This window comes from Notamacropus eugenii, chromosome 1 (genome assembly GCF_028372415.1).
Source record: "Notamacropus eugenii isolate mMacEug1 chromosome 1, mMacEug1.pri_v2, whole genome shotgun sequence".
Lineage (NCBI taxonomy): Eukaryota > Metazoa > Chordata > Mammalia > Diprotodontia > Macropodidae > Notamacropus > Notamacropus eugenii.
This window is the reverse complement of record NC_092872.1, coordinates 355,695,621-355,709,201: the sequence shown is the minus strand read 5'-3', so window position 1 is coordinate 355,709,201 and position 13,581 is coordinate 355,695,621. Positions and strand designations below refer to the sequence as shown.

Below are 13,581 nucleotides of genomic sequence, written 5' to 3'. Positions count from 1 at the left end.
GAGATGACCAGAGAGGAGGGAGTGAAGTGAAATGTGGCTGGAGCTTTCTTGAAATAGAGAGTGGGACCCCAGGGCTAACATTCTTCCAGGACCTGATCTCAGGCATTTAGTGAGAAGGCTACAGACAACCAGACAGGAATGAGAGTCCCACTTTTAAAATATATAGTACTTCCATTTGATTGAATCCAAATATTAGAATTCCCCTCTCCCCTTTTTGGGTTACCAAATCCCTGACCCTTAAGAAACAAAATAACATCTAAAAACTTCAGTCCTGAAAAGAACTATTCTTTCATTGATTTTGGTACTCACTTCACCAAAGAGCTTTAATACGTAACCTTGAGTTTGTTAGGGCTAAAATCTTTCTGTGATGTTGCCCAGTTCTCTAGTGATGAACCTTTCTGGGCTTAGCTATATTGGTCCTTGGATAAGCACATCACCTAGCCCATACTTAGCTAGGCTGATTGTTGGACATAGGAACACAGCCTAACCCACACTTGAAACCTACTAAAATCTGTGATTTGCTGACATAGCGTTCAAAAAATTCATTTACCTCCCTGTCATAATGAGACACTGAAGTAGGACAACAATAAAGTGTCCTTTCAATAAAAAGCTCAGAAATCAAAATAGCCTGTAAGATCTTAGAAACTAATGTTTCTTTCATTTTAGCTGCTTCTGATGAGTAGAAAATTGAGTTTTGTGCTTTTCATACTGGTTTTTTTCTCTGTAAAGGATTGATCCCTAGAACATGGTTGTTTATGAATGAATCTTTTTACTCAGGTATGTATGGTACTTGTTCACATTTGATGCCCTATGATATTTTTAGATCCTTCTATTTTCAAGATTCTTCCTCTTTAGTAAAAAAACTCTGCTTTTGGTGGTGAGATTTTATGACTTATATGATTTAATATTTACTTATTTTGATGATAATGGTAATGATTAATAAAATGAAAATGAAGGTAAAATTGCATATCTGATTTTTAAAATAACAATAATGGTTCATATTTAATAATAGTGCATTTTAGATGGTGATTAATTACAAAGTGCTTTCCTTGTAACAACTGTATGAATGAGCTAGATGTTGCAATTACAATTTATTACTTACTATTTTGCAAATAAGGAAACTGATGCTGAGAACCACTTTATCCATAGTCACATGGCTAATGAGTTTTAGATCAAGGGCTTGAACCGATGTTTTCTAACTCCATGTTCAGTTCTCTTTCTACTGGACTACAAGACAGCCGTAATTAGGCCCTGCCCCAGTGGGAGTCTTTCCAACTTCGTTGTTATTCTAAAAATGTTTTCTAGTAAAAAGGCTATCCTTCCAAGCAAGATGATAATGGTCTTCAGAAAGAGAAATAAAGACTCGAATCAAACTGTTCATTCCCTCATTCCCCTCCTCCCAGAGATAATGTCAGAATTTTGAAAGGGAGCCACTTTTGGATGTTTGAATATTATAAATTCTATCAGAAGGTGTTAATAATCCAAACCATGGCTGTTTATCCATCTCTAGTTGTTTTGTACTCACTATATCTTACTAATTAAACATCTTGTTCTTTCTGTTGGTAGCTCAGAATTTTAACCTGTAATCTAACTAATAAAATACATTGAAATACATCCTATTCTGGAAACAAGATTCTCTTTCCTAATAAAGTGTCCTTGTCCCTTTTATAATGTCATGTCTTCTCTTTAAAATTATCAAATTACATAAAATTATAAAATACATCCTTTTGATGTTATTGGGCAGCTTAAGAAAGAAAACTAAACCAAAGGTATGACAAATACATATTATATGCACATATTTTCATGCCTTTAAAAGTCTTATTTCTTTTTATTTCTTCATTTTCTTGGGTGACTACAATTAGGATGCATTCATGCTGTCCTTTCTTGTTTAAAAACTGTTGCTGGTGCCCCTAGGATTTGGAATCTTGTATTTTCCTGTCTTTAGAAGTATGTTTTAAATTATTCAGATTTAATACTATATTATATAGAATATATATTGGATTGAGAAAAAGACAGACGATGATCAGTTGGTAAATCTCTAAAGAGCCCAATTGGAAGACTATGTCTGAATTTCGTAGGGTATCATTATCTTTCTTGCTTTAATCTATGTAAAATATCTAGGAAAATTTTTTAAGTGTAAGATTTTTTAGATAAGACAAGAATGGCATTTTTTGTATCGACTGTGAATCACACATTTTAATTCAGGGAGAGATGTTTTCAGGGCAATGGCTTCTGGAAATCTTCCAAAATAAGAATTTTTATTTGTAAATAGATAGAAATGTAGCAAAATTATTTTTAACATTTCCATTTATAATCTGTACATTTATAAATAAAAATTTGTAGCTCTTTTAGTTTTGACATTATATGGCTTTATGATTTAAATATTCTTTTTAATCTCATAGTCAATTGTCTGTGGTTCTAAGGATCTTTTACATTCTTAGATGCTATGTTTATGATTCAGTTTGTCATAGTATAAACTCATATGCATTTTCTAGCTTGGACCAAAAAAAAAGATTTGGGAAAGGTGTGCTGAATGATGCAATGTGTGATTTCTTTCGTTTGAGAGGCCTCAATTCATAGTTTTTCATAGAGGAGGCTCTCTTGATTTAAAATTTAAAATAAATTTTACTTAGTTTTGTTTTCTCCATTATGTGGAATGGGAATGTCCAATGAATGTATGACACTTTGCTAAGTCTTGCTTTCTCTTCATTTGCTATAGTTTCGATTAAAATGCACTTCTGTTTCCTTAGGTGATTCAAGTAATCTCATTTACTCCATATTGATAGCTTCTTAGAGCTAGTTACAGGGATTTGTAATCAGTCATCAGATATTTGCTGAGCATTTAATACATGCTCAGAACGGTGCAAAAAGATAAGAAAAGCAATCTCATCACTGAGTGCACACAACAGAGTTCTAAGGTTTATCCTGGGGTGGGGAACCTGAGTCCTGGACTCCACAGGTAGCCTTCTAGGTCCTTGGGTGGAACCTTTTTAGTAAGTCCTTGTTTTATAAAACAAATCCTTTTATTAAGAAGATTTGTTCTGTGAAGTTTGGAGTCAGTCAGCAGGCCCCACTTGAGGACCTAGAGCACCACATGTGTCTCTAAGGATGCAGGTTCCCCACACCTATGTATGCTTAGGAATGGGGCATATATGATGATCTGGAAAATTAGACTGAGAAGGAATGGTCAGACAGGTAGGAGGAAAATAAGAGGGATTGGTGTCATGAAAACGGAAGGAAGAGTATCCAGGAAGGAGGGTTGGGAAGAGGGGTAGTCAATAGTATCTAAAAATGCAGAAGGATCAAGGAGAAAGAATGTCTCTGGCCTTTCCTGAATACCTCTGTCATGTACCCAAAATGGTTGGTGGTATCCTTACCTTTTGGTTTTTTAAAATTATGGTTTTATAAGAATTACATTCTTGGCTATATAAACCATTTATCATGTTATATATAATAATGGATTTATGAGCTTAAATTGAGAAGCAACTCTGTCTACATGGGCAAAACCCATTTCAAACAATTCATTTTAAAAGATAGGCATGTGGCACTAAATTTATTCTGAATTATTTCTAACTCTCAGATCAGTGAGATTAATTAAACTCTACTGGCGTCTTTAATGTGTATATTTTCTGGCCTCATAACCCATATAAAACATATGTAATTACTTTCATGAAGCAAGCTCTGATTTCATTTTCTGCTTATATTATAGCAAGACCCCTCGTACCAACACTGCCTTTAAGAACTACTGTTAATACTGAAACTGTGCTACCAAAGAAAACAAGTGGCTCTCTACCTTCCCCATCAGGGGCCAGGAAAGAAACTATTTCACCAGCAACTAAAAGGTAGGCAAAAGTCAGAATTACATATCAATGAATTAAATGCTCCTTGAAAGCTACTAAATCTTTTAAATTTTTAATTGTGTGTTATTTTCTGTTTTTAAAAAAAATCACACCTTAAAAATAATGGCCTAATAGTTAAAGCTTATAAAATACATTTTAAATATTCAGTGATATGCCATCTTCAGCAAGTATTAGAGTATTTCCTGATCATCCAGTTCATTTTTTTAGAAATCATTATTTACTAATTAAATAGTGTCCATTTAAAACTATTCTTTATTTTTTACTTCAGATTCTCTTCTCAGAAAAAGGTATGCCTTAAATATGAATAACCTTAAAATTTAAAAATGAACTTTTTTTTTAACAGTCGATATTTGGAACAAGCTATGCTAATTATGCCAGTATTTGGTTTTTACCTATGTTATTAGATGATTGGAGAGTTTAAAGTTATATACGTGTGTGTTCGTCCTTCGTTGCTGAAGAAGACCCTGCCATCAGAGAAATAATGACCTGACTTGACTTTTGTTTTTGAGTGAGGGAGGGCTGTGCAGGTCACCAGCCTCACTTCTCCAGAACCATCTGAATCCAGATATTCATCAGGATGCCTAGAGATGACCCAGGATGAGGCAGTTGGGGTTAAGTGACTTGCCCAAGGTCACACAGCTAGTGAGTGTCAAGTGTCTGAGGTGAGATTTGAACTCAGGTCCTCCTGACTCCTGCACTAGTGCTCTATCTACTGTACCACCTAGTTGCCCCAAAGTTATACATAATAAGCTGAAGGATCAAACTTCATTATTCTTAGCCTGGTCATGGTATATATTTTCTTGCTGGTTCTTTTATTATGTCATAAGTCATCTCACTACAAATTTATATTTTGTGAGCCCATTTCTCTAAATTTTGAGGATTTGGAGAATGAAGTATGCAATGAATTGTCACTAACATGTTCCATATGTTAATGATCTTGTATAGCCACATATGATATCATTACATGTATCAGTATAACCAAAATAATATTAATAACAATATATTTATAGAAGACTGTATAGTTATATAGTTAGTTTTACTAAGTGGGACATGTGAAGAGCACAACAATATCACATAAGCATGTTGACATTATGTGATCTTTAAATTAGCCATTTAAGTAGATAGTATAGATATTATCTCCTTTTTGCATTTTAAGATGAGCTTTAGAGACTTGAAATCAGGTCTTCTTCTGTATCAGTAATAATACCTCATATATTTATGTAATGCTTTAAAATTTAAAAGATTTTCTTACAAAAAATCTGTTAGGTTGAAAATAAAAAACAATAATTAATTTCATTTTATAGATGAAGGAAACTAAAATTCCGAGAGTTTGTGACTTGATCAGGGCCACACACTTAGGACTTGTCAGACTAGATCTTCTAACTCCAAGGTTCTTTCCATAGTGTTACAGAACATCTAAAAGTTCTCCTACTGCAGTTCCGTTTCGTTCCGTTTCACCAAGGAGCACATGTTAAGAGCAAAAGTGAATCTGCCGAAATGTCAGTGACCTCTTTATTGATTGACTGTTTTGATTTTGTCATTATATCCCCAGGGCCTAGTATAGTATTGGACTCAGCAGGTGCTTAAATGATTGTTGAATTGAAAATATTTACCAACTACATTGAATATTCACAGATAGTGTATGAATTTCTGTTTTGGTAAACTAACAGGTACTCTAGTGACTTGAAGAAGTTGCTTAAGTCCTTGACTAAGGATGTGACTTAGACACTAGAAAATTAGAACCTGGCTCAGCAATTGCGTTTCCTTAACATAAGAAGAAATTTTATTGTAGAAGAATTTTTGAACATAGAGATGCGCATCTTGCATGAATACAGCATAACATACACATTTTAAAGAAAGTCACTTGATCTTAAATATGGATAGTCTTGCCAGCTAGTTGTCTAAATGCTTATTAAGATGGATTTTTTTTGGAGTAGCATAACTAATGAAAACATAAATTTGCCCCTAAGAATGGGCAAAATGACTTCGAAATAACTCAGGATTCTTTTGGGGGGCATTTGGAATGTATAATAAAGGGAAAAAATCTTTTTTTGAAGATAGGAAATTAAAGCAAGGCAATTTCTGACTAAAAATAACAAATTAGATAGTTAGCATGTTTTAGTATTATGGTCATTTGATGTCACATCTTTCTGGCTTAGGCACTAGTAGATGCTTCAGAGGCATATTTAATCATATAACATTTTCTGCCACACAGCATTGTTTTACGGACATTGCTTTGCACACTGTAAGGAAGATTATAAATGTTAATCAATGTCAGTCAGTAAACATTTGTTAAGTGCTTATTATGTGCCAGACTTGTGCCAACCACAGCTCAATGTGAGTTTACTTTAGTAAAGGCTGTTTAGCATGATAGAGAGAAGTGGCCTTGGAGTAAGGAAGACTGGAATTCAGGTCTTCTACTAGCTTTGTCAATCCTGGCAAGGCACTTAACTTATCAGTGGCAAAGTTTTGTAAAACTGGAAATTACAAATAAATTATTAATCTGCATTGGGTGAAAGAAGATCCATATTTGGAATTTCCCACACTGTTGAAATCACAGCTCTTGTATATCACAGTCCTGTACATATTTTTATGTGTGGATGTGTATTCCTTACTTCAGGGTTACCTCTGTATTTATTGTGCCTTATATCTTTGAAATAACGGTAACTCACATTTATATAGTGCTTATAATTTACAAAGCACTCTCTTTAGAACATTGTTATGAAGGAAGATATGGAATAAATGTCCCTTGGAAGCACTTAATATTGTTTAAGACAGCAGGATATAAGATTAAATGACAAGAACAGCGAACCATGATGCATTCCTAAATTGTCACTCTTAGTTAGAAATTACTTTGTTTGAATTGCCTTTTTTCAAAAAGATTTCTTTACCACAAATTTCAAATTTAGAATCCTGTGTTTTCAAATTATAATGCCTATTCTTATAGTGTCACAGAATTGCATGTTTATTTAGATTTATATGTAATATTTTATATATGTATATGTGTATACATACACATGTATACATATATACACATATATTTTAATATTTCTGTGATCTCGTCAATTGTGAATATTACCTTCATTGGTGTACTGAAGACTTTTGAGCAGAAAATTAACAAAAGGGTTCTTTAGTAACATAAAGGAATACTTTTTATAAATCTTTTTAATGAAGAGAGGCATGCAGGAGTAGTAACAAAGTATGACCTTAGAGGATTTTCATAAACCTTCTCCATTCCTTCTTTCATCTACCCCGATGTCCATGGGTTTTCTTGAGGACTCACGTGTAACTGCAGTCTGAGAGTCAGAAAGAGGGAAAGGCAGCAAAGTGGATGAGCTAAGAAACGCAATGTGTTATTTAGCACCCGTCTGTGATTTTCTCTCACAGTAGGTTTCTCACAAGACTATTCAATCTTTTCTTGGCTCCACTCTATCCACCCTCTCTGCCCCTTACCAATTATCCAGTCTTTTGATGTTACTGAAACCTAGATTTCTCCTGAAGACAATTAATTTCTTTGTACCCTCTCCTGAGGTTGGCTTCTCCATCTCTTGTCTCTCATCAGGTCCTGGAGGATCAATGGTATACTTCTCCTGTCCTTTGCTACTTTCAAAGCCTTTCTTTTTAATCCTTTTCCTTTCTCCTTACCTACTGCCCTGCAGATTCTTCTCTCGTGAAGACCACTTTTTTCGAGCCTTCAGTTTGTCTCTGGCAGGCCACACACTCCCTTCCCTGCTTCCCTCCTTACCCTCTCATGAACCTTCTCATTATGTAATGTGGACCCACAAAAAACATTGATTCATAAATAGGCAGGTTGTTGCCAGGTTCCGTCTATGTCTGCATCTTTACTGTTCCCTCACCTTGACTTATGCCTTCATGCCTGTCTCCTTGTGTACATTTAGAAATAAGTTACTTGTCTTTCTGTTGTCATTCTCATTCTGCTGCCATTTTGATAATCTTAGTCACTTTATTTATGAACCTAAGTCAAACACCTGGGTGCTTCTGGAGATCCCAAACAAACTAGAGGAGACCCAGGGGATGTTCCAGGGAAAGCAGTCATTGTTTGATTCTGTGGGTACATGACAGAATTTTTGATGTACAATGAGTGGGCTACATTATTGGGAAAGAAGCACTCTGCTCAGTAGGGCATGTTGTTGGTCTTTATTATAAGCCACCTCCTGGACAGCAACATCCAGTTAGGAGTCACTGCCTGGTGAGCAATGTCCTCCATCATCACATGCTTACTATAGGGGTGGGATAGCACTGCCAGAAGAGTGGGGAGCATTTGATTTTAGGAGCTCTGGAGCAAGTTCTACCCCAGGAAATACTTCACAATTATCAGAGAGCTGGCGAAGGGTCTAGGCTAGGATTGGAGCACAGTTAAGGAATGTACAGCATGGGAGGTAATGGTAGAAAGGGAGGATCTCTGAGCTTGTGCTCTATTTCATTTCCCCAAAACCATCATCACTGCCACCTGCATATTTTCTTATAATGTTATCAGTCTTTTGTCTCTCTCCTTCATTTCTGTGTATTTGAATTCCAATCAATTTTTCTCTTGTTTCTTTCATGACACTTGTCATTGCAGATTCAAGTTTTTCTATTCTGCCCATTATTTTTTCTGTGTAGGCCATAAATTTGGTTCTTATAATTCTCGTTTTTCCTTAAAACCACTCAGGAATAATATGTTGTTATTCCACATTCTCCTCAAATTCCAACAAGTTCTCTGTTTCATAATGGATATTTTTTCTTAGTTTTGCAGCATTTATTCTAAGATGCCTTAACTCCTTTATTAGATCGGAAGGCTTTATTTCCTTCTGCTGTTAATGTTTTCTGTCAATTTGTCTGTTTATGTTCGAGGTCTTTGAAGTTTTCTTCTTGAGATCTTTAGTTATTTCACCCTTTCCCCCTTATTTTCCCACATTGCTGGTTTTCTAACTCCTCCCCGTTCTCATGATGGTTTCCCTGGAAGGTGTATCTCAAAGCCTCTCAGCATCCTCCCATACTGTACAACTCATGGTTCTGTAGCCTAGATCTCTACCACAGGCGACTTTTTGGGGGATATAGAACTGGTCACAGATGGATGTTGGGTTCTTTCCCTCAGACTTAGTGGAGGGTCACATAACCTCCCCCCATCTCAACTGTGCTTGAAAAAGGGAGAGGGGACTGTAACATGGGGGTGGGTTTGATTTGAAACTCATGCGTCAGGTCTTTGCATCAGCCAGTATAACCTCACTGCCAGTAGCATGATATGTATTGAGGAAGGATATGTTGTGTGAGCTCAATAAGTGGTCGTCAGGTATCTTTTACTGTCTGTTGAATTCTGGGTATCCCTAGACCATGGAGATAGCTGAAGTTACTTTATCTTTGGTGCACAGTTCCTATTTTGGAGAGGTTTGAGAGGTCATTAGGATCATTTTGTTGAAGGACTAGATATTTTCTTCCACATGATCCAAAAGTCCTATGCAGATCATTCTCATAAAAATTTTCTAAAAACAAAGAAGTAGGCATATGGATTGTAACTGATTAATTTTTCTTTCATTTGACTAATTTGGTTAATATATTGTAAAATGATTCCTCAATGCTTTTAAGACTGGGTCATCTCTTACAAAGATTTTGGTTTGGAGAAGCCACTTTTTGTTGTACCAAGTGCATTTCAATCTTTTTGTGTAGCATTAGGAGCTGAGGTGTTGTCATTGATAATGAAAATCATATTGCTTTGAAATATAGATAATTCTATTTCATTATCCTTATTTTTGGTTCTTCTGCTATTTTCATTTATGAAAGTTCTTGGGATGATATGACTCACTTGGGTCTCCATGGCTTTATGTAGATTTGTTTTCAGTTCCTCAGCTTTTTTTTTTTTGGTGAGAGGATGCTGTTGACAATATTCTCCATGCTCTTCTGCAAGTATTTTATAAATGATTTTGTATTTCAAATTTACACTGTTATTGACTGCCATATCTTTATGTCAAAGATACTGTTATTGCTTAATAAGGTAGTGTCTGAGCTCTTTGGAATCCCCATTATTGTGGTAATTTTTACATATATTAAACTTTTTTTTGCTTCATCAACTCATGCAAATTGGTTAGGTTGAAGCTGCAAGTTTTTGCTATGTCTCCTTTTCTTTATCCTTTATTTTAACATGATGTTGATTTCAAACATTTTCTAACTGGATCTGACTATACACAGCCAGCTGATTCTGATAGAACTGCTACTACCTTGATACCCAGAGTTTTTTTGTCATAATATAGTCAATTTCGTTTTGTGTATATGTAATGTTTTATCATTCTTGTGCATGTGTGTGTGCACATGCACACACGGACACTGACTTTTTGCAGAATATGTAGGTAGGAGACTTTAGTATCTTTTGTTTCTTAGTTCTGAGCTATATTTTCCAACATTATTTTTTCCCAGAGAATCATATAATTTGAGCATTCAAGGAAAACTCAATGACTATTTAGTACAAACTGTACATGAAAGAAATCCCCTGTAGCCATATTCTTCAATGTCTATCTTCACATTAAAAACACTATCAAAGTGTACATTGACTTGTTATGGAGAATCTTCTTAAATTCTTAGTAAAATTTATCTACTCAATCATCTTCTATATACAAAATGGCATACAGATGGCAGTTAACTTTATGGTTGCCTTTTGGCTCATGCTTGCCATAAGCAGCGAAATATAAAATAATCACTGCCAGAAATTTATGTGCCTTTATGCCCATGTTGAAACTTGATCTGCTAACTTCTGTGTTTACGTGTATAGGAAGAACCTTAGAGGCATGCTTCTACTTTGTGGTATCTCCTTTAAGTCTTCTGATTTTATTTTCAAAAAATAATATCAACATACTCTTCAGTTCTTCTAGTGTACCTGCAATTGTTTACAGACTAGCTAAAAATTGTGATTCTTAATACACCTCCTTTTCTTCCATTCCACTCTGGTCAGTGCAGAAGTGGAAGGGGTCTACAGAGTATTTTGAAGGCTATTTTAAAGTTTTTGCTTCATGGATTACTGTGGCCAAACAATTCATCCCTCATGGCTAGCTTACTTATAAGAATACTTAGCTACATTGGTCCTCAGACAGCAGATTCATTCTCTTGTTGAAACTATACTTGAAAACTTTCCAGTATATTAGAACCTAACAAAAATAACTGGCATAACCTTTGAGAACAGACACCTCAATGAGGATTCAGAGTAGGGCTTTGTGGAAGATATGAGAATTATTATACAACAGAGCAGTGGTATCAGACTCAAATAGAAACAGAGACTACTAAACCATACATGAAGATCTGTGCAGGCTGCATATTGACTTAGAAAATCACATATTAACCTTATCTATGTTCTATTGCATTTTTATTTTGTTAAATATTCCCAATTTCATTTTCATCTAATTTGGGCTGCACACACTTGGGGAGTATGGAGAGGGTAACAGTAAGACATTTCTGTCCTAGAGTATCATTAGCATATGATGTTGTGTTTGTATCATCACTATTTATTCCTATATTAATTTAATCTCTTGCAATTTGTAAATTCTAGTTTGTAAATTCTGTGTATTTAAAATATACACTCAGGATAAATAAAGATGGAATAACTCACATAGAACCATGTAATGTTAAAGTTTTAAGGGACAGCAGATCATTAGGTCAGATTTTCTTTTACAAGTTAGGATAATGAGATCTAAAGAGGTTGTAAATTTTCTCATGTCAACCAATGTTTTGTTTTCAGTATGAGAGGAATATTCAACCAATATAGCCATACGGTTTTCCCAGCAGTTTTTGTCAAATAATGAATTTTTGTTCCAAAAGGTTTCAAGCTTTGGGTTTATCATATACTAGATTATTATGGTCATTTACTATAACGTAATGTGCACCTATCCTGCCAGTACAAGATTGTTTTGATAGTTACTGCTTTAGGGGCAACTAGGTAGTTTAAGTAGGTAGAGCATTAGCCCTGGAGTCAGGAGGACCGAGTTCAAATCTGGTCTCAGACACTTACTAATTATAGGACCATGGGCAAGTCAGTTAATCCCAACTGCCTCAAAAAAAAAGGTAATTACTGCTTTATAATACAGTTTGAGCTCTGGTATGGCAAGAGCACCTTTCTTCACAGTTTTTTTCATTGATTCCCTTGATAATCTTGACCTTTTGTTCTTCCAGAAGAATTTTGTTATAATTTTTTTCTAGTTCTATAAGATAATTTTGGTAGTTTGATTTATATCTCCTGTTTCTAGTATTCTATTATTTCCATTATTCTATTCTATTAATAATAAGTAATAATCAGATAATAAGTAATAATCAGATTAATAATTTTTATAACACAATAAATTACATTATACTAATGTACCACAACTTGTTTAGCCATTGCCAAACGGATGAATACCCAATGGATTTCCAGGGCTTTGCTACTAAAGGAAGCAGTAATATAAATATTTTGGTGTATATAAGGGCCTTTCTTTTTATAATTGACCTTCCTCAGGTATATGCCTGGCATGGGAATCTCTGGTGAAGGGTATGGACATTCTAGTCTCTTTTTTCCTAATTGCTTTCCAAAATGGTTGGACCAAAGCACAGATCCAACAATAGTGAATTAGTGTACTTATATTTCCATATCCCCTTCACCATTGAGTACTTCCATATTTCATAATCTCTTCCAATTTGCTGGGAGCATACTGAGATCTCAGCATTGTTGTGATATTCATTTCTCTTACTAGTGATTTGGAGCCTTGTTTCATATCGTCATTAATTGCATTTCTTCTTGTGAGAAACATATATGCTTTGACCACTTATCTATTAGGGAATGGCTTTTGTTCTTATTTATTTCTCTTAGCTACCTTTATGTTTTGGATATCAGGCTTCTGTCAGAGATATTTGATTAAATAGTTTTTTCCCCTTCAACTGCTTCATTTTTATATTATGTAGTTCCTAGTTGCATCAATTTTAGTCATGTGAAAGCTTTTAAATTTCATGTAATTGAGGCGTATTTTATGTTTTATGATAGCCTTTATCCCTTGTTTGGTTAAGAAGTCACCCCCCAGCTATACTTGAAAAAGGTACTTGATCTGCTTCTCTTCTAAATTTTTATTTAGATATTTAATCTTAAGAACATATATTCATGTTGAGTTTGGTATGTAATGTAAGATATTGTTCCAAACCAAAAATTCTTAGCTTTTTTTTGTCCTGGACCCCTTTGAAAATAATATTTTTAAATGAAAAAGATAAAATACGTAGGATTAAAAAGGAAACTGACTATATTGAAATAGTCACCAAAATACTTTTTATGAGTTCACAGACCCCAGACAAAGAAACCCTTCTCTAAACTTAATTTCTGTCAAACTGATTTTCAGTTTTTCCTGAAATTTTTGTTGAGCTAGTGAATTCTTATCCCATATACGTTCCTTCAATGCTTTGTGTTTTGTTTTGTTTTTCAAAAGACTGAGGTATTATCAGCAGGCGATTTTGTCTTTCTGCCTTTTCCTTTGGGATATGGTAATAGTAGGGATTCTTTGCCATTAAATATTTTCAGCTCAGTGCTACTAAGTTAATATAAATTCAACTGAACAAATATTAAAATATGCACTGTGTAAAGAACATTGTGTTTTGTTTGTTGTGGGGAAAATACAAATTTTAGATAAAATGCAATTGATTAGAATATGTTTGCTGATATTTAAATAGTAAGAAAAATTGTTCTATCAAGGTTACATATGAACTCTCATAGACTATAACA

General features: G+C 34.5%; 1 protein-coding gene across 13 annotated transcripts in view; it reads left to right on the top strand.

Annotated features, from left to right (window-relative positions):
* EML1 (EMAP like 1) overlaps positions 1-13,581 on the top strand; it is a 303,648-nt gene that overhangs the window by 170,588 nt on the left and 119,479 nt on the right. For 6 of the 13 annotated variants that reach the window (XM_072630249.1, XM_072630253.1, XM_072630251.1 and 3 more), the window contains exons 4-5: positions 730-777; positions 3,710-3,842. In XM_072630249.1, the coding sequence (XP_072486350.1) occupies positions 730-777; positions 3,710-3,842 (181 nt within the window). Of the gene's footprint in view, positions 1-729; positions 778-3,709; positions 3,843-13,581 lie in introns of those variants that run through there. The other 7 variants (XM_072630256.1, XM_072630258.1, XM_072630257.1 and 4 more) reach the window with 2 other exon arrangements.